Source organism: Rousettus aegyptiacus, unplaced genomic scaffold (genome assembly GCF_014176215.1).
Source record: "Rousettus aegyptiacus isolate mRouAeg1 unplaced genomic scaffold, mRouAeg1.p scaffold_m13_p_3, whole genome shotgun sequence".
Lineage (NCBI taxonomy): Eukaryota > Metazoa > Chordata > Mammalia > Chiroptera > Pteropodidae > Rousettus > Rousettus aegyptiacus.
The window spans coordinates 49428229-49449281 of NW_023416306.1; the positions used below are offsets into that span (position 1 = coordinate 49428229).

At 33.8% G+C, this 21053-nt stretch overlaps 1 protein-coding gene and 2 pseudogenes across 1 annotated transcript; all 3 read left to right on the forward strand.

The window, feature by feature from the left end:
* The first annotated feature begins 44 nt into the window (after positions 1-44).
* On the forward strand, positions 45-20326 carry CDC37L1 (cell division cycle 37 like 1). Its single transcript, XM_016138348.2, has 7 exons — positions 45-349; positions 4075-4356; positions 7236-7326; positions 10704-10819; positions 11175-11297; positions 14907-15071; positions 18673-20326. The coding sequence occupies exons 1-7, from the start codon at positions 218-220 to the stop codon at positions 18772-18774; spliced, it is 1011 nt and encodes a 336-aa protein (XP_015993834.1). The 5' UTR covers positions 45-217; the 3' UTR covers positions 18775-20326.
* On the forward strand, positions 6555-6673 carry LOC118601365 (annotated as a pseudogene).
* On the forward strand, positions 14268-14381 carry LOC118600659 (annotated as a pseudogene).
* Positions 20327-21053: the final 727 nt, after the last annotated feature.

The window sequence follows — 21053 nt, forward strand, 5'->3', positions numbered from 1 at the left end:
TTTAAGCCGGAAGTGACGTCCCAAATCGAGTCCGTCTTTTTCCGTCTACCGCCGGTGGCGCGGCCCAGGCTAGCGTGGAGCGTGCGTCGGCGTCGCGGCCAGCAGAGGGATTCTGGGTAACGGCCCCGGCCCGCTGGGGCTGCTGGCTCGGCGTAGCTGGTTTCACTCTCGCCAAGTCTGTTGGCAGTGGGCGTTGTAGGGCCTGGGGTAACCTGACATGGAACAACCATGGCCGCCGCCAGGACCTTGGAACCTCCCTCGGTCAGAGGGTGAGGCTGAGGAAGAGAGTGACTTGGACGTATCCCCGAGTTCTCCGCGCTGCCCACAACTGCCGGGCGGCGGCGCCCAGGTGAGAGGGGCCCGCTTTCTGCTGGGGTAGGAGAGGTGACATCGCCAGGTCCCCAGAGTCCCCTGCGACCCTCATCTGTGCCCTGTTCTGCGCCCCCACCTCACTCGCGGGAGCTGGGCGCCGGATGCCATTCCATCGCTATTGTAGCATCTTTTGAGGACTTTGGAGAGGGACTTGCCATATATTTCCAACCTCTGCCTCCGTGCACTTCTCACCTTGGCCGATTCCCTCTCACCCTTGGAAGACGCCCTCCACCTCCCCCCACTCGAGTCCCCATCTTGTCAGCACCCAGATTGGGGGCTGGTCATGCTATAACATCGACCCTTTGTCCTCTTGTGCGTGCTTTTATCCGAGAGTTTTATTCTGTTGAAGACATACTTGTGTATAGTGATCCATTCACTGAGCTCCTGACTTAAAAAGATTTCTGATCCAGTTTCACTGACTTTTGACATCTGAGCAAATTCTTTAAACCTCGCTATTGATGTTGGCGTAAATCTCTCCCATTCGCGTGACCATTTTACCCTTTACAGTTGTTATAGTTTTGCTTCATATCATTCTCCAGTAAAAACTTATGGGCACACGTTTGCCTTTCCTTCAGACTTCCTCCTGAGACTCCTGATGTTAGTCATGGTTTACACCCCAGCATTCCTACCTTTGAAATTTATCTAAATGTGATCAATACCATTTAAGAATTGTTCTAGGTCCTGCCTTAAGAAATACTTACGTACCCAATATCACCTTGTCCTGGTTTTTCTCCTAACCCGCGTGTATTTGGAAGTATATTTTAGCATCATGGTCTAAACACTAATATGTTCAATGAAATGAATTACAAATGTTTACTTTCTAGGTTTCATGCAAAATGAGGTCCCTAAGAGCTTAATTGAATTAATACAGTTTTTCTCTGGATTCATTTTGCTAGCTATTTATAAATACGAGTGACTTAAGTCATTAGTAGGGTCATTGATTCTATGCCTAGCTCACAAGGTTGGTTTCACAGAGAAAAATGCTGTTTCATAACCACAGACTGTTCTTCAGCCAGCCAGTCACTGGGAAAGTGCAAGACATTTTTTAGAAGTTGATAGGTCAGTAGTCACCCACTAATTATGGATCACTAATGTCATCTTTATATACAAAATATGTTATATAACCACATAATGAATATGTTACAGAAAGAGAAAAAAGGAATGAACAGCAGCTGCCATCATCAATTTTTAAGGCATATGGAGAGGATAGAAGAATTTCAGTGCATTGTGATTGAATTTCAAAAGTAACCTAAGAGAAACTCAATTTAAAAAATAACTGTGTATTAATTTTTACTTGTACACTTGGAATTACAAGCTTATTTAGCTGAAATGGATTTTAGAAGTGAATAGGCTTATCTCCTTCATTAAAAGTGATTTCCCTGAGACCATGTAGCTAGTGAGTGGCAGAATTAAAACTAGAACCCACTTCTGACTCCTAGTACAGCGTTTTTTCCCACCTACCTCGCTATCCATCCTATGATGTAATGTATAATTTGGCTGGAACTAAATTTGGATGGTGTTAAAATTTGCAAAGTAATTACTAATCCTAAATTGGTTCATATGTTTATAACCTACTTATTTGTCTTGTTGGCTTTAGGACTTAAGTTTTGGATTGGAGTATTTGGAAATAATAAAATATTTTAATTCAGTTTATAAACATTGTATAATTTTTATAAAAATAACTGGTTTAATTTTACCAAATATGAGGACTCTGTACATCTTAATATCATGTGATGCATAGTTCTGAGATCCAATTAATGTAAAGGCAATTTGGAATGTAGAGATCCTGTTTTGGAGGATTTTTCTTTTTTAATGTAAAGCTTCATTAGTAGACCTTAAATGTTCCTTTCTCGAATTTATGTTCATTAAAATTATGGTTAATATCTCTTTAAAACCTCGGTATGTTCACAGATAAAATATGACTATTTAATCATCTCAATACATGTTGTCTGTGTAGTCTGTGGAGAAGAATTTAAACATAAATCATTTTTAGAATTTGCAGATAAGATTTCTGCATTTGATTTGAGAAATGCTTTAAAAATTGGCTCCCACATAATTTAAAAATGCAAGATCCATTTGTGTGTATCTCCTTTCCTGGTATATCTTTGTCTTTTCTTACAATATAAACTTTATAGCTTTACTCTTCACCTTTTCCTGGCCCCTTCTTAAACATAGCTAGTCTGTACTTATTCTTGATTCTATTCTAAGAAAACAAATACTTTACTAGGTTTCTTAGCGCCATGTGGTGCCTGGGCTCCAAACCTGCTAAATGAGTACCTAAACCATCTGAATTACAATAGTGTCCACAATTGCCCTGGTAGAAATCTAAGTTTGCCTGAAAATTAAGCTAGGAAATAGGGTCCTTGCATGCTGCTTGTCTCAGAATTCTCTACCACCACTAGTCTGCTCCATGAAGTGGATAGTCATTTATTCATCGAAGATATATTGAATTCTAGCTTCTAAAGAAGATAGTGAGTAAACAAATAAACACTGTTTTTTTTTGAGAACACAATATAGAAATATGTATAATTTGGGTGGAGAGGAAAGGGATTAGAGAAAATTCAGGGATGTGATGCCAGAATCTGAATGGAGATAGGAATTTGGTATAGGGGAGAAGGGCAGAAGGGACTGCTAAAGGGGTGGATGGAAAGAATAAGTAAACAAGTGGTAGAGTAACTAGAACTGAAACCAGAGAGATACTAGGTAGTGAGATCATGAGAGACAATGCCATGTCACAGTTTGCACTTTATCCCAGGACTCTAAGAAGAGTAAAATTACCAGATTTGTGTTTTGGAGAGATCAAGTCTAGCAGAGTGGAGAATGGCTTGAGATAAGAAAGGCTGTATTTAAATAATTAAGGTGTGAAATTATAAGGGTTTGAATAGTGATGCAGATACGGGAGCAGACTGGAATAAGATTATTCTGAATACTTAATTTGACATTGATCAACATTTTGGCTAAGGAATCATATAGAATGTGCCTTTAACTTTTGTTTTATAGAGCTGAGGATTATAAGGCACCCTTCTCGGTGCCTTATATATAGTGTTTCAGTAAATATTAAAACTACTATTGCCTCTGAATGGAACAGAATCACCAGGGTGAACCAGTTGGGTTTTTAAAAAAATAACTTTGCCTATTTGAATTAGGATTAAGTTAAAGGGTATCTATTTGATATAGTCAGTTATAAATAGAAATTGCTAATAAGGAATTCTCAGATCCCCAAGGATTGGAATAATATAGAAAGAAAAATAGAAACCAAGAAATGATTACTTTTAAATAAAAGATTCTTGGAAGAACTTGCAGAGCAAAACTCTGAAGATCTAGTTTACCACCTTATCACTCAGCATGTTGAGTGATAAGGTGGTAAACTAGAGTCGAGCTTTTTTTTTCTCATTCTGCTATTTCAGGTTTATGAAGACTATAAAGCAAATGTTTGTTGAACAAAAGTTATATGCAGTATACTGTGCTAGTTACCAGGCTTTTCGTTAGTTCTTGGGGGAGGGGTCCAGATTAACAAGGAAGTTTAGTCTAGTTGGTGAAACCGGGCCTATAGTATAAAAATGTAACTGCATACACAGAAGGCAGGATACCTGTGCACTGAAAAGATTATATAGAAGTCCATTACTAAAAGAAAATTGAACTGTGCTATATAAACATACCCATTGACTTCTTCATTTCTTACAAATATTATTTTTCATCCAGATATATAGCCATGGAATTGAAATGGCTTGCCAAAAGCAGAAAGAGTTTGTGAAGAGCTCTGTGGCATGCAAATGGAATCTTGCTGAAGCGCAACAAAAACTTGGTAACTTAGCACTGCATAACTCTGAGTCCTTGGATCAGGAACATGCCAAAGCACAAACAGCAGTATCAGAACTGAGGCAGCGGGAAGAAGAATGGCGGCAGAAAGAAGAGGCTCTAGTACAAAGAGAGAGAATGTGTCTGTGGAACGTGGATGCCATTAGCAAGGATGTTTTTAATAAGGTACAACCTTTTATTGCACCATAATGAAAGAAGAAAAGCAAGTGTTTGTACTAACCAGTTGTGTATGTTTGCCGGCAAAGCAACAGAACCTGTAAACAGTATTCATTTTTGATAGTTCATGAAAAGTGTTTATTACAGAAACCAGTATCTGTAATAAATAAAAATAGTGTCTAATGTGGGTAGTCCTTAATTTAAATATGTGGCTATAGCATTGCACACTGAATATAAGTGTGGCTCTGGAATCAGACTGCCTCAAATCTCAGCTTTGTCACATGCTGACTTTGTTACCTTGGACAAGTCACTTAACATCTCTAAGCCTCAGTTTGCTCAACTATAAGGAGTAGGTATGAAGACTAAAGTAATGTCTTAAAACATGTAGCATGGGGCCTTGCACATGGTAAAGCTCAGATGTTACAAGCGCTTTCTCGTTTTTCAGTGCTATCGGCATGCTATCGATTTTATAACACTAATGTATAGTTACTAGATTTACTAAATAAAATCTGGTGCTATTATTTACGAGTATGTAGTTAGTAACCCTCAGGTAGTAATCTGGACGTAGTATTACAAGCCTTATTAGTGCAAATGCTACACAGTTCTTATACCAAGTTAGTTTATTAACTAACTGGTTAATTAACTCGAGAGCAGTTTTCTGTTTTTCACTGGATTATATAGGCTTTATTCTTTGACTTTTATGTCTGAAGTAGATATGGGCATTAAAACTCTTATTTTTAACTAATGTGTAAAGTAGTACTTCTTTCTGTTTGTACTACACTTTCAAGATTCAAGGATGACTGCTTATTCTTGTCTGAGTCTACATTCACTTTATCTTTAACCATCATTAGTCTCTAGACTTTTCAGTCTATAGCTACATGTTTTTGTTTTGGCAACCATTCTCAACCCACACTCTTAAGCACTCTTAATTTCTTTCCCCTAGACCAGCTCTAGTTCTGCTATAGCAATAAGTAATACATATAGGTAAATGTAAACCACTAGCCCTATTAGTGCTTTATTCTTTAATCAAGAAAAATTACAAGAATATAACATCCTTATTGTAAGAAAGGAGAAAATATATAAGTGTAAAATAGAATTGAAAGACTTCCCTCACTACCAGTTCCCATTTCCCAGAGATAACCACTGTTAACAGTGAGTTTTATCTGTACTTGTACCAATTTATATATTTTTTTCCTCCCCCACAACAGGCTCATTCTTTTTCTGAATGATTCACTATGTCATTATATATTGTTTGAAGGGGTGGATCTTAAGTGTTATTTTACCTCAATACTATTCAAATAGTATTTTTCTTCTAGAGGGAATGGTCAAACAATGTTTCTTTGTTTTATAAAGTTAATGTTTCTTAACATGTAGTCACAAAGAGTATATTTTCATTTGTCTCTTGCTTTTAATTGTTTTTTTTTTTTTTTTAAACTTAGGTTCTAACAAGGCCTACATTTATACCACAAATTAATTAGAACTATCTTTATGTTCCAGTCATTTGCTCAAAATCGTACATTGATTTTGTCTGGGAGCTTGAGACTTGAGAGGACTGATCTAGATCTGCGCTGTCCAACTTGATAGCAACTAGCCACATGTGCTATTGAGTGCTTGAAATGTGGCTAGTCCGAATTCAGATGTGCTGTAAGTGTAAAATACACACCAGATTCTGAAGACTAGTACCAAAAAAAAGTAAAATATTTCATTAATAATTTTTTGTATTGCTCGCACGTTGAAATGATAATATGTTGGATGTGTTGGGTTAAGTAAATGTTAGTAATTTATCTACTTTTTACTTTTTAATGTGGCTAATAGAAAACATTAAATTACATTTATGACTTCAATTATATTTCTACTGGACAGTGCTGGTCTAGATAGCAGAATATATAAAGGAAAAAATGTTTTTATAAATTTTGGTGTGCTTCCTGATTGTAAACTGGCAGAGAGCTAGTTTGCAGTTTTCGTTTTTGGCAGCAGTGATCTCAAGGTGTAATTGTGTACACAGAATGTTCTGAGAAACTGTTCTGCCAGTATTTTTGGACAGATACAAATTTCATCTTGGTCTGTTTTGTAACGTATTTAATTGAAAATAAGCACCTTCTTAAAAGAAATTTGTACTTGATTTTAGAAACAAACTGGCTTCTCCTAAGAAAAGTTTAGAACTAAGGTCTATTTTAGGTTTATGTCTTATCAAAGAATTTATATTAGTCTATGGCCATGCTATCCTGAACAAGCCCAATCTCTTCTGATCTCAGAAGCTAAGCTGGGTTGGGCCTGGTTAGTACTTGGATGGGAGACCACATAGGAAGACCAGGTGCTGTAGGCTTAAAAAGTAAAAAAAATAAGGATTGTAAGCTGACAAGGTCCTTGCAATCTGTGAGGTCAAGGATTGCCTTGCCTAAACAAAGAAAAAAAAATGAAATATCAGTGACTAAATTAAAAAAAAAAATTATAGTAAATGTACTTTATTCTCTATATTCTTTTAATTTCTGAGTTTATTTCCAGCAAGAACTTAAAAGATTATGCTAGAGTTGCAAATATTTAATGGAAGTGAATAATGCAAAACATAAATTACACATGTAAAGGATCTTTCTATACCTACCTTTGATAGGGAAATTTAGTTTAAGAAAAAAGTTAATTATTTATTTAATTTCTGAAGTAATTTTATAACTTTCCACACATGTATCATTTTAAACAAAACTAATGAAACTCCAGTATAAGTAAATTTTGGTTGTTTAATAGAGTTTAACAGATAAATTTAATATCAGTATAATACTCTTATCACCTTTTCATAGATTTATAGGAAGGATTGCTAGACATTCAGTATCTGAGAAAGAAGAGTCAATTAGAATATAAAATCTGATTATAACTTCAAATTTTTTTCTTAGAGTTTTATTAATCAAGATAAAAGAAAAGAAACAGAAGATGATAAATCAGAATCATTTATGCAAAAATATGAGCAACAAATCAGACATTTTGGTAAGTCTTCTATTTGAGTTTCCTTCTTCTGTGATGTTCACGATCATAAATATGTGTACAAAAAGTGGATTTTACAAAATGGGGACCAAAATGAAGATAAGTGACAAACTCTAGTTGTGTAGCTACTTCTGTGGTACAGCTCTTGTTTTAGACTTTTTTGAGAGCCGGGGGGAGGGTTGGGGGGGAGGAGGGGCAGTCATAAAAAAAAAAAATGACTTTGACAGAGTAAACCAAATTGTGAAAAGACCCAAATGAAATCTATTATTATACAACACTACCATCTAAGACAGTCTTTATTTACTCTATAGTCTCTTTCCATTTCTTGACTACTCTTTGCTTTTGTCTTTTTTCCTCTTTGCTTGCTTGGTGTCTGGTTATCATATGGTTATAGGATTCGCATTCATTTTTTTCTAGGTTTTAGATATGATGTTATATAATTCATGCAAATCCTTGAATTGTTATTCAGATAAATACAATAATAGATATATGTATACAAAGAACTGAAAAGAGTTTTCTCTGTAGGGGAAAAGTGGTGAGATTGGGATTGATGTAAGTGAAAGCTTCCTAGAGGAGGTAACATCTGAACTAAATTATGGGGAACACATGGGAGTTTTCCATGTAGATAAGGGAGGCAAAGCAACAGCATGTGCAAAGACAGAGTTAAGAAACAGCATGCTGTATTCTAAGATGCATAAGTTTCATGAAACTGATGGAGTGAAAATGCTACTGGAAAGTATTAGGAGTTAAGTAATAATTTAGTAAACATAGTTGTTATTATAGTATATTAATAAGTTTTTTAAATGGCATTTCGAGATCTTTTTCCTATTGATATTTTTCCCCCAAAGCATTTAGAATTTCATTCATCCTTCAGTTATGTCAAGACAATGAATACTACTTTAGAATTTTTTCCTTTTTATTCAGTTTTTCATAAAATACTCATTTTCTTCAATTTTATTTTTTTTAAAAAAAGCTGTATATTCTATTTAATTCAAAAATAGTATCTGAAAAAAAAGTTTATTCTTGTACATACTATTATCATTCTGGTATTATTTATAATAGAAAAAAAAAGGATAAACAGTCTTCCCTTAGATAGATGTTAAAATCTTTAAATGAGTAGAGCCCTGACTCATAAGGATAAAAAGCAAAAATTTTGTAAATGAGTCTTAGTTGTAATAATGTGCGTTACCACTCTCACTTACAGTTCTTACTTCCCAAGCCTATGTGTTGTGCTGTAGGAAAAGAGTACCATATTCTGATTGCTCTGTCAGAGCATAACTGCATCTGGTTGAACACTATCCCTCAAGGTATTGTCAGCCACCTGGCATACAGTAAGGTAGTTGCTTTGGAATCATGAGAAACCTAGTGGGCGTGAAATAATTCTCTCACTTTTGCTGTAAACTTGGTCAGAAGCAATTTTGTGTGGGAAAAATCTCAACCTCACAAGCCGTAGTAAGTAACCCACATGTCACTATAACTGTATGCGACTTTAAAAATTATTTTTCCATTCTATAAAACCTGCTGTTTCTGGGTAGTGATGTTCATAAGACCAATGAATTTCATGAACCCATTGTCTTCATTTCTTTTGTTATAAAATGAGTTTCTAGGTTAAGAAATAATGTGGTAAGGGAAATAACTCACTTAGTAAGACCACAGATATATTTTATTCGTAGAAGCTTGGTGAGAAGAAAAAGCAATATCAGATCTAGAATGGGCTTGTGAGGAACCACTGGTCTCTCCAAGATGAAATGGTACCAAAATAATCAACCTGTTACCTGATGGTTGGCTGGTCTCTCCACCATATGGTGCCATATTGAGGTTTCAGCACTGGATTCTGCTACTGGCAAATTAGGTGTTCAGTGGCTATCCTGGAATATTGATCAGGAGATCCCATGCTGTTGAATCTTTGCGTAATGTCAGGTCTGCCACCATGACCCCTTAGTTTAAAAAATATTTTGCAAGCAATGAGATGGCTGAGGGAAAAGGCTGACATGATATCTACAAATGATGATTAAGCAATTGTTTTGCCATTGCATGTGTAGGCTTCCAGTTTCTCATCCTATAATACTAACCAGAGCCTTCTGTCTTTAAAGCCAACCAGACCTGATAGCCACTCCCAGATTCACATTGTACCTGTTTCTTAGTGGAAATGCCCATTGACTTTTCACTTTGGAGGAGATAGCCTACTTGTTGCAGCCCGTTTGATGCCCAGAAATGTTATTAAGGTCATAGGTTCTCAACAGTTTCCTGTGTTTTATTTCTCACTTTCTGGCATGTTTATATCTTACCAGGACCTCTAGTATACCTGCTACTTCCTGCTCACCAAGTTCTGTCAGTATGAGGTAGACCAGCTTACAGTCATGTAGGATGATGAGATAATTAAAGTACCTGTGGACTAAATTATGGCACAGAGTTGATAGAGACCTGAGGAGAAACTGAAAGTTTAATGTTGTCCTTGCTGGGTGTAAGCAAGTGTTTTTGGTGTTGTATGTTTATTGTAGTAAAGGAAAAAGAAGCATTTTCCAGAATAATGACTGCATTGATATACTTCTTTGAAGTAAACACATCAGAATAGTAGCTGTAATTAAAGATTCCAGCTAGAGATTTTCTAAACTTGGATTGCATTCCAGAGTCTTAGAAGACATGGGCCTGGTATCAACTTTGCAACTAATTTCTTACCAATTTAGATAAAGATGAAGATACACCTTAAGTAGTATTTGGATTAGTTTGATATATTTTGAAATATGCTTAACATTTATTTTTTAATTTTGTTTTCTGTGTGTATAAACAGTCATTGTGACTAAATGGTTAACATGATTAAAATAGATAAAGTATATTTGCTTTTATAACTCTGATTGGATTGATTTCCCATGCTGTCAACATTTTATCATACCATCTCAGACATCTTTTAATAAATTAGAATGTAGTTTCTCTGAACCTTCTAGATCTTGGTTTGCTAAGTGTAGTTGCATGAGGTTTTGGGGTCTTCTATATCTTTATAATAGAAAAAATTCTGTTAATGAATAAATAAGTTTGAGTCTCTAAAAATCATTTGCTAGAAATCATTCACTAGAATGACCAGCCATCTCAGTTTGCTCAGGACTTTGGGCATTCCCTAGTTGCAGGAAGTTGGGCATTAAACCATTCACTCTACTTAAGTGTGACTAATTATCTGAAATAAAACTTTGTGAATTTTTGGAAGCTATTTCCAATATACTGGGTATTACTCTAAAAGAGCTTTATCATTTTATTTGCTCCTTTACCATAACATATTGCTGGGGTAACATGAATTGTCTTTAAAGGGAATCATTTAAAAATATCATTTCTTTGCTTACAAGAAGAAAGTATTTGATATTCGCGGTTTAATTCTTTTTTTACAGGTATGTTGAGTCGATGGGATGATAGTCAGCGATTTTTGTCTGACCATCCATACCTTGTATGTGAAGAAACTGCTAAATATCTTATTTTATGGTGTTTTCACCTGGAAGCTGAACAGGTATCATATGAACCCTCAAATTTTTGGGAACCTTAGTGGAATTCCGATTTTCTGTTTTTTGGGTTTTTTTACATTACTTTAAATGAAAGTAAGGTCATTAAATGGAACTACAATTTTTTGTTTGTTTGTTTTAAAATCTACTTGAGTTTACTGTGGAAATAATTTTTAGTTGTTTAAGTTGGCATATGGAAACTTTAATGTGCTTTCCTCATTCCCCCATCTGTCTTGTTCCCCTATAGTATACACCTTTTTTTTTAACAAATGATTTTCTAATGTTTTTAAAATCTAAATAGTAATCACAATATTAAATATATTTCAAGAAATGTTTCTTACTACTTAATCTATTTATTTTCAGAAAGGGGCTCTAATGGAACAAATAGCACATCAAGCTGTTGTAATGCAGTTTATTATGGAAATGGCCAAAAACTGTAATGTGGATCCAAGAGGGTGTTTTCGTTTATTTTTCCAGAAAGCCAAAGTAAGTAACTATTTGGTACTGTTAAATGGGAAGGTTAGGCCTTACCAGAGACCTCTTTGGTCTATACACATCAAAAGAAGCCATCCAACCAGGATGCCACAGGCTAACTTCAGTTAGATTTTTTAGTGGAAAGAAAAATCATATTGTTGATTTCATGCTAATTTAGACATAAGGGAGCTATATAAGCAGCTGTACTATAGTATTTATGTGAAATTGAGACCTATTCAAATAAATGTATGCAGGAAAATTAATGTTCTGTCATTTATTCATTTAATAAATAATGAGTACCTTCTAATATTCATTTAATAAATGAATATTATTTATTCATTTAATAAATAATGAGTACCTTCTAATACAAAAGCACAGCTATCTAAGATGCTGAGGATAAGTAATGTTATATTGTATGTCAGCTATAATTGGAAGAATTTTTTAAATGATATAGGTAAATTATTTGAAAATAATAAAAGGTACTGGTAACACAGGCGAAAACATGTTGAAGATACAATATTGAATGAAACAGACATAGTATCCTCCATGTATAGAACTCACAGCTTAGTGAGAAATCAGACTTTTGTAATGAAAAACCAAGAAACCTAGAAAGTTCAACAAAGAGGAATGGTTAAAAAAGTGTGGTACATAGAATATTATGCAGCCATTAAAATTATGTTTTGAAGAATCTTTAATGTGAGATGGTTTTTTATAAAGTCAAGTGTGTGTGTACACACACACAGAGAATGATGGTGACCATGTTAAAGAAAAATAGATATGGCTAGACAGATTAAGTACCATTTCACACTCACTAGATTAGTAATAATTTTAAAGTCGTACAAGCAGTAGAGCAATAAGAACTCGCATTCATTGCCTGTGGGAGTATAAATTGTTACCACCACTTTGGAAATTTTCTTTGTAAAGTTGAACAAGTGCCAGCACTCAGAAGTTTTCCTAGGTATGTATCTTAGAGAATAGATTTGTCAATATCTGGTCCAGGGACATGAGAGTCTTCGGGACCCTTTTGGGAGGCCCTGAGTCAAAACTATTTTCATAATAGTAATGCTGAGATGTTATTTGCCATTTTCACTCTTATTCTTTCATGAGTGTACAGTAGAGATTGATAATAGAAGCAGATGTGTGAATTCAGCTATCTTCTCACTAAATATGTTTTGTAAATAGTTTTTTAAATAAAAATGTTACGAATGCTAACATAATGAGTTTATGTTTTAGTTAATATTTTTTAAAGGTCTAACAGTAAATATTAACAGATGTAGCCCACATAAACAGGAGCTCTTTAGGTTCCTCAGTAATTTCAAGAGTGTGAAAAAGTGCTGAGACCATAAAGTTTGAGAATTGTTGCCTTAGAGGAACTCTTGTAGATGTGCACTAGATATCATAATGTTCTTGGCAGAATTGTTTATAACAGCAAAAAAGCTTGGGGACAACCCAAATATCTGTTAACAGTAGAATAAATAAATTGTATATTCATTTGGTAAAATACTAAGCAGCATCAATCAGCATGGATAAAAAAATAAGAGTGAAAAATAAAAGTTACAGAAAGACATATTCAGTACCATTGAAATAATATTGTATTTTTTGTGAAGTTCAGAAACAAGCAGGAGTAAATATATTGTTGAGGGATACATACATAAGCAATAAAACTAAAGAGGCAAAGGAGTGATTAAGACAGAAGTCATAATTATAACCTCAGAGAGAGGAAATGCTCTCAGGAACTGATTTCTGTGGTACTAGTAATGATGTATTTCCCAATTTCTGTGTTTATATAGTAGGATTTTTGCCCAATAAACTGTATATTACACATTCTTTCATATATGATACATTTTAGAAATTAAAAGGAAATAGAAGTTTAACTTTAATTATACTTGGGTTGGTGGACTTATAATAAATGATTTCTATTTTTTTATATACTATAGTGAACATATTTTCTTTTATAAATAAAAACATTGTATTTTTAAATTAACAAATATATATCAGGATAGTAATAATCCTGCCTTAAATACTCTAAACTCTTCTAAAGTGTAACATAAGCAGGAATTTTTTCCAAAACAGTAGAGTCTTAATGAGTAAATGAGTTGATATTTTAGCTAGGCTTCTGATGACTCTTCTAAATTTTCACTTAACGCATAGGCATTAAAAAAAATCATACTTTCTTTTCATCTTACATTAATGGATATGTTTGAACCAGTGCTTAATAGGATAATGGAACAGAGCCAACTTATCTGTATGCTTGAAATTTGCTTTGACAAAATTTAACTTAAAGGCCCTGAGGTCTTTAGATCTTAACATTGTGTTCATAATAATTTTTTAAATTATGGAATAACTTTCATGGGTGCTTACTTTGTGCCAGGGTACTGTGCTAAGCACTTTACATGGATTAACTCATTAAATCTTCATACCATTTTATGAGTATTATTATTTCTATTTTACAAATGAGAAAATTAGCATAGAGAGATTAAGCAAGTGACCCATAGTTTACTTAATAAAACAAAAGTGTCGGGTCTCTCTAAATCTAAATCCCTAGGCCTTAGGCAATGCAGTAAGATCAGCAGTTGTGCTGCTTGATTCCTTTAATAGTTCACATAATTATTTCACAAGGATTACTTTAGGTTATGAAGGATAACATTCCATACATCCACGAGTACCATATATTGACCAAAGTGAACTGCCATACTATTATGATTAAGGAAATGGATTCTAAATTCATAAAAAGAATGGCAGCATAGAACATTGTCTGCATTATTTGTATAGATATAGATAGATGATTGATTGATTGATTGATAGATAGATAGATACTGATGCACCTAGTTTATAGATTTTAATCTGGCTACACAACCTAAACTACATTAAAGGAAAAATAGCATTGAAGACAAATGGTCCCAGTGATATTAAGGAACAAGACTTTGATAAACTCTTCTACTATTAAGTGGTGGAGAATTACAATGTTTTAAGAATATCCTCGTTTACAGCCATGCCACCCTGAACAAGCTCAATCTCATCTCGGAAGCTAAGCAGGGTTGGGCCTGGTTAGTACTTGGATGGGTGACTACTTAGGAAGACCAGGTGCTGTAGGCGTAGGTGTAAAATATTTTTTAAAAAATTTTAAAAAGGAATTGTAAGCTGACAAGGTTCTTGCAATCTGTGAGGTCAACCAAGGGTTGCCTCGCCTAAAAATACACACACACACACACACATACATACATACATACATCCATCCTTTGGTTGTTGCTTGGCAGTGGGAAGGGGAGAGAAAAACATGAGGATTATTTAGATCTTGTCAAGAATCTATATTAATCAAGAGAAATACAGAAAAAGCCTACTTTCTTTTGTTGTATTTGTGTGTGTATGCTTAAAGAGGGGCTATTTTTTATTTGTTTTATTTTGCTGAAGCAGAGGAAAGTGGAAAAAAATAATTGTTACTATTCCTGAAAAACAGTAAGTTTTCAAAAATCTTAATAGGGAGCTTAATTGTTTCCACATTTAAATTATTTATCTCATCTTTTCTTCCTCTACTTCAGACCTGATATATGCTTGTTAGAATGTACTGTGTTGTCTGAAATTCTTTAAAAACATAATCTTTGTGTTTGTTGTGTTTTCTAGGCAGAAGAAGAAGGTTATTTTGAAGCATTCAAAAATGAACTTGAAGCTTTCAAGTCAAGAGTCAGACTTTATTCCCAATCATCAAGTTTTCAACCTATGACAATTCAGAATCATGTTCCCCATTCTGGTGTTGGATCTATAGGTTTATTAGAATCGTTACCACAGGTAGGTTGGGAAAGTAAATATTTATTTTATAAATGTGTTAGTTCATATAATTTTTGTTCTTTTGGACTGTTCTCATGTATAATATATGTGTGAGCATTTTAAATATTCTTGCCTCAGAAGGTAACTCTTGAGTTTTATTTATTTCATGCCATGTTTTGGCACTAAATCTCTTTCATATCTAGGTATTTAGAGAGACACCAAATTCCACTCCTTTAAATACATAAGAGATGAGTTGTACCTACGCACTATTAAGAGGAGGATGTTAAGCTATTGATCATCTCAATCATAAATTTCTCAAGATGGCTTTGAGGAACATCTCATTCTGAATAGAACTGTACTGTTTAAGAATTTATTATGGTGGATTACCTTCAAAGCATGCATCCAAGTGGCAATTAAGGTGATCTGTTACTTGAGTTTTTTTAATAACATCTTATTAATTGTTGGTGTGGCCTACCAGTTGTAATATTTTTAGTCCACATTAGTGTAGCTTATGCTAAGCCACTTTTTCTGGTAATATTGGCCAGCTGTTTGAGCCTCTTCGAAGTCTGCTGTTAGATCAAGGTAAAACCATGTCACTAACATGGAAGAATTTATGGCAAAAAGAAGAGGAGGTTAGACCATTGGTCTGCCTGAATCTGCTTAGAATTTTAAGTTATCATCAGAGAGTTGCTGCCCATTTTTATTTTAGTAGCATTTTGATTGAGCCCAATCATCTCTCATTTCCATACCTCAGGATTGTAAAATCAGCTTTAGCCTAAAGTTTAGTCTGTTACCTACACAGTGAAAAGGGATGTCTCATTCAGAAGACAATGTGAGGAAAGCCCTGTGTTTTTATATCTCATAAGGTGGGAATTGAGATTTTCAATATCTTGACCTTATGTCTCTATAATTTCACCATTTCAGTTACATATATTGTAGGCCAAAGGGACGATTTAAAGAAAGCAACTGATCATATTCAACTTAGCCAGAAGTGTTATTCTCAAAGATGGAAACAATCAAGATCTGATTTTTAAATTAGTCATGCTACCCCATAGACAGACTTACATATGGAAGTAATAGTCCCCCTTGATTTGTCCTACAGCTTATTTCTTAATGCTGTTTAAATATAGTGATGATTTTTTTTCTTCAGTTCGAGAAATAGCCCACAGATATTAGTCTTTCCAAGGGAACTTTATAACAAAGTCACTGTCAAGTTCAGTATGTAAACTTCTTAAAATTAAGATGTTACATCATGAATGCAAAGGAAAAAATTTTAAAGGATGTCATCGATTCTAAACCTAAGAGTGAAAAGATACACACATTATTAAAATAGCATGAGATATTATATTACCAAAAAGTTGCTTCTGGTATGAGAAAAGTAAGTTCTTGTTCTGCGTATCAGGTAGCAACTGATATATACTTAGTCATTTTGGTGGGGGGCCTGGGATTATAGTGTTGACCCTTTTGAGTTGCTGATATTCCAGGATTGTTCAGACCTAATTCATCTGGACTAACAGACCAATTCCTCATGTTGGGAGAAGAGCATACTAGTCTAGTCTTCCTGTAGGAGAGGAGAGCTAGATAAGATTTCAGGTAGATTAGAAGCAGCCTGAGGGACCAAGTTGTAACTGAGAGATTTGGAAGTAAAATTTACCATAATAATAAAAACCTATTTTTATTATATCAGTTTATGGATTACAAAACACCATTACATGTTGTATCATTTAATCTTCTCAAGAACCCTGTGATTCATTTCGATTCATATTATGGATGAATAAACTGAAGTTTGTGGGGGTTTGTAATTTTACTGAAGTCAGTACAAAAAAATGATGGAGCTAATATTCTAATCCAGAGTTTCTGTCCTACTTGACTGCTCATGAACTTGTACCATAGACTTTTGTTGACTCATTTACAAGAAATGGAACAAGGTGCTTAGTCATGTGTTCTTGGGAAGAACTGGTCACTAGAATAAGAAATGTGTTGAGAATATTTACTAGATGAGAATGTGAGGTAATCAGTGGAATTTAAGTATAGATATGGTTAGGTATATTGATTGCTTTTTGTTTTTTAAGTCTCTTCATAATGATATCTTACAGTTCCTTGGAAGATGGGTTAGATGAGTTTTGGAGAATCTCTTTAGCCAATTCTAATACACAAAATTCCATCATGGAAAACCAGAGCCTAGTCTTACTAGAGACTTATATTCTGAAGGCCTTTGGAATTGGGCCTGAGTTGTCAAAAAAGATCTTAATACACTGTTTCTTTAGAATGGGAGAATGTAATGAGAATATTAATGATTTTATAAAACTTAAATTTGGGTAACACTTAAACTTTTAGTTTTTTTAATCGACAACAATCTTAAAAGCTAAGTACCATTATCCTTAGTTTTGAGAGAACTAAACCAAAGCCTGTTGGATAGAGACCTAAGTAGTAGTTATCTTAGCTTTATCCTATAGACTAGCTTTTATTTCTGTTAAATTGTAATAAAATATTTTCTCTTTAAGGATTATGTTATACTAAGTGGTTGAGGCAGGATTAGAACTGAGGTCCACTGTTACATTAGTGTCTCAGACCTCAGTTATTTGTGCCACTTCTTTCATAAAGATCTGATTGGGAATAATTCCATTTCTGGCTAGCTTTTTAACTTTTATAATAAAAAAAAAAATCACAAAGTATCATATTTCAGAGGATCTTTTGAAAACATTGCCTCCCTATGGGACAGGGAGGTTTAACACATCTATCTCATTTGGACTATTTTCCTCATCAATGTTTGTAAATAAAATAAATGAAACTAGGTGATACAGTAGTAAAACTCTAAGTAGCTAGCACATATTTAGAACTGAGTAGACAAAACTGAATTCTTGAGGAAGAATTTCCTGAAGCCCTAGGTCTTAATGGCTTATGTCCCTATTCGTGGTGCTTTAACAAATAACGGTTTTATTTTTGCATTTATTGAATAAGGTTTTCTGTTCCTAGTTTCAGAAAAGGACAAATGGAACACTTATGAGATCTGTTTTAAAATTACCAAGACCTAAATTAAATTGTTCTTTTATTTTCAATTTTTTAAATATGGATATAAGTACCTCTCGAAAGATTAATTTCTCGTTTATTTTAACCTTTGAGAAACCAAAATAAATTCTGAAGATAGCTGTAATATTTACTCAATAAACAAGTTTTTTTCCCCCCTTATTCAGGTGTGTTGCATTTTTAGTATTTACTGTTGTAATTAGATAACCTTAAAAATGCATTTCTGGTTTAAAACCATGTTTATATTTAAATTATCAATAGCTATGTATATATAATCACATGGAAGATGTAGCCTTGTATGATTTAGTAATTAAAATTATACAGCTTTTTCAAAGGAGAAAAAAGGTAGTGTTTATTATGTTTCTGTTTTTCACATACATCATTCTGTCTTTCATCACATCTCTTTGGATTAAGAGGTAAAAGTCTGTTTTTCTCTTTATCTTCCTGGGTGTCAACCAAGTCTGACTTTAAAGTTCATCTTTTCTACTCTGCTATACTTCAGAGAAATAGAAAATGTGAAACTGAAATTGTTGTTGCATATCTGGCATAAAACTGGTTATCATACATGGTTTCTTCCCTATACTTTTTCCCCCAGAATCCAGATTATCTTCAGTATTCTATCAATACAGCTCTCTGCAGTTTAAACTCAGTGGTACATAAAGAAGATGATGAACCCAAAATGATGGACACTGTATAATTTGGTTAAGACTGCTGAGGCCAAGTGCTATTTTGTTACAAGAAAGGAAGAACTTGGCTATTTTCTTGACACTTTTATGGGTGCTGCACTTTATTTTTGTTTGGTTTTTGAAGGGAGGGGGAAAAAAAAAAAGAGTACCGAAACGTTTTGTAAATTTTCTTTTTATGTGCTGCTAGGTGTTTTGGTTAATTTTTTGTTTTTCGTTGTTTTTTTTTCCCCCCCTGAAGAGAGGAGTGGTACATATGTTGTAAGAAGTCAAACTGGACCGTTTTTTGCTACTAAATTTGCCTTTAATCTTACTGTTCTCAATTTTGGAATCAAAGTATGAAAATCTGCACAAATGCAATGTTTACAAGAACTGCTGGTTGATTCTAGGAGGCATCTGCTATAGTCTTTTTTTATATGGATATGTATATGCCCTACTCTACAAAAACAATTAAAGATAAAAATGTACCTGTATCTTACTGCTAATTTAGCTGTCAAATCTGGTGTTTCATCATATTAAAAGCAATAAATCAGTAGTTGATAATCTACTTTACTAAATAAGCTTGGTGACACAAATTAAAGTCTTTCCCCTTAAAATAATATTACATTTGTATTTTCGGCACCATCAGATAAATCGTTGATTATGATATCAATTTATACAGACACTAAATTAATCTTCTAAGTATTCTCAAAATTGTATTCTTTAGAAGTTCATTTTACCCTGTTGGCTTTTTAATATTTAGGGTTATAGGGATTTAAAAGGTAACAAAGATAATACAGATTTTTTTTTTTTAAGTCAGATCAACTTCAAGCTCACTCTTAATTCCTTTACTTGATATAGTCTGAGATCTCTCAGGGAGCAAGTTTTAAAAGAATACTAATGGCCCGTAAGAACAAACAAGAAGAATCTGATTTTTTAAATTACGGTTATTGTTTGTTTCACTCTGATGTGGCCGAAGGACTTCCCTTTTAAAAGTCTTATAGAACTGTCTCAAGCTGCAAACTACTTATTTTTAAGAATTTTGTGATCCTTACTGGTAATGATGGCTTTTACTGCATTTGTCATTCCTCTATATAGCTCAGTTATCATAGAACAGTTCTGAGCTTTACTACTTCCTATTTAATTCACTTTAAATATGTCAAGATATTTCATGATGCATTTTATTTGGAATTAGATGACAATGCTAATTATGCTATCTTTATTATTTGAGGATTAATCTTCTGACTTATAAGTACATAAGCTTTGATTTGTATTGGTTATAATCTTTAGTTCAGTCCCATTGAGACTAGTAGCAAACATTTGGAAGATGGATAACTGGGATTAGGAATACATGCCTCAATTTGAGAAACCAAATATTGCTAAGTGACCCACATGGTGATCAGACCTGTGACTGTGGCCTCATTTGCACCTTGTTTTAACTGAGGTGACAAGACACTTAATACCCATAAAAATGGACTGGAATTATTGAATCATACTTATGTAACATCACAATCTTCCTGGTTTTCAGAATAAAATGTGTTTTTGATATAAAGATTATAATAAAATGTTTGACTAATTTATACAGTACTATTCATCAGCCTGTAAAATTTTTCTTTTAACCAGTGACCTAGTTATAGAGGTTTATTTTTTCTTTTTTTTTTTTTTTTTTCTGTTCTGGAATAAGCTCTTGTTTTTTCCTTCCCATCAAACAGAATGGACACAGGAGTCAAAACCCCAGTTTCACAAAAATGTTACTTGAACCATTACTTTCCATTCCTAAACTGTACTTTTCCCCAGGATTTGCCTATAAGCACCCAAATTGTTTTGAATTTCATTTTGCCTTTAAGTTAGAGGTATTAATGACTATAGACTGGAAGAAATTATCAACTGAGTAAACTGTTTCTGAAGGGTTTTTTGTTTTTGTTTTCTAAAATAGGTATTATTGAAGAGCTATTTAAATTTGGCTTTGTGTGTGTATGTGTGTTCAAAAGGAAGTATTCTGTGTTTTCAATGTAAAAGTGTGATTGAATTCATTTTGGAAACCACTGACTACTGCCATAATTTGCACTTAGAGACTAATTTTTATATATTTAGCAATACTGTAGTACTAAGAACAGTAAATTGACATCCTTTTCCTTTATTTTTCTTTAGTACAAAGAACCAACTACTATTGAGAGGAATGTTCTCTTTTCTGTTAAATAAGAGTATATTAAGCAAAGGAATAATTCATTCTTCAGGTTGGACAAATTATACAAACCATGGAAGGTCCAAATAGATAAATGAAACATCTTTGATGCCAAAGTATCCATCAAGG

What these genes read in the sequence shown, in the direction of transcription:
- CDC37L1 (XM_016138348.2), top strand. Translation starts at nt 218, where the DNA reads ATGGAACAACCATGGCCGCCGCCAGGACCTTGGAACCTCCCTCGGTCA. An exon ending in GCAAGGATGTTTTTAATAAG is followed by an intron (nt 4,357 to 7,235) that starts GTACAACCTTTT and finishes TTTTTTTCTTAG; the next exon opens with AGTTTTATTAATCAAGATAA. An exon ending in GCAACAAATCAGACATTTTG is followed by an intron (nt 7,327 to 10,703) that starts GTAAGTCTTCTA and finishes CTTTTTTTACAG; the next exon opens with GTATGTTGAGTCGATGGGAT.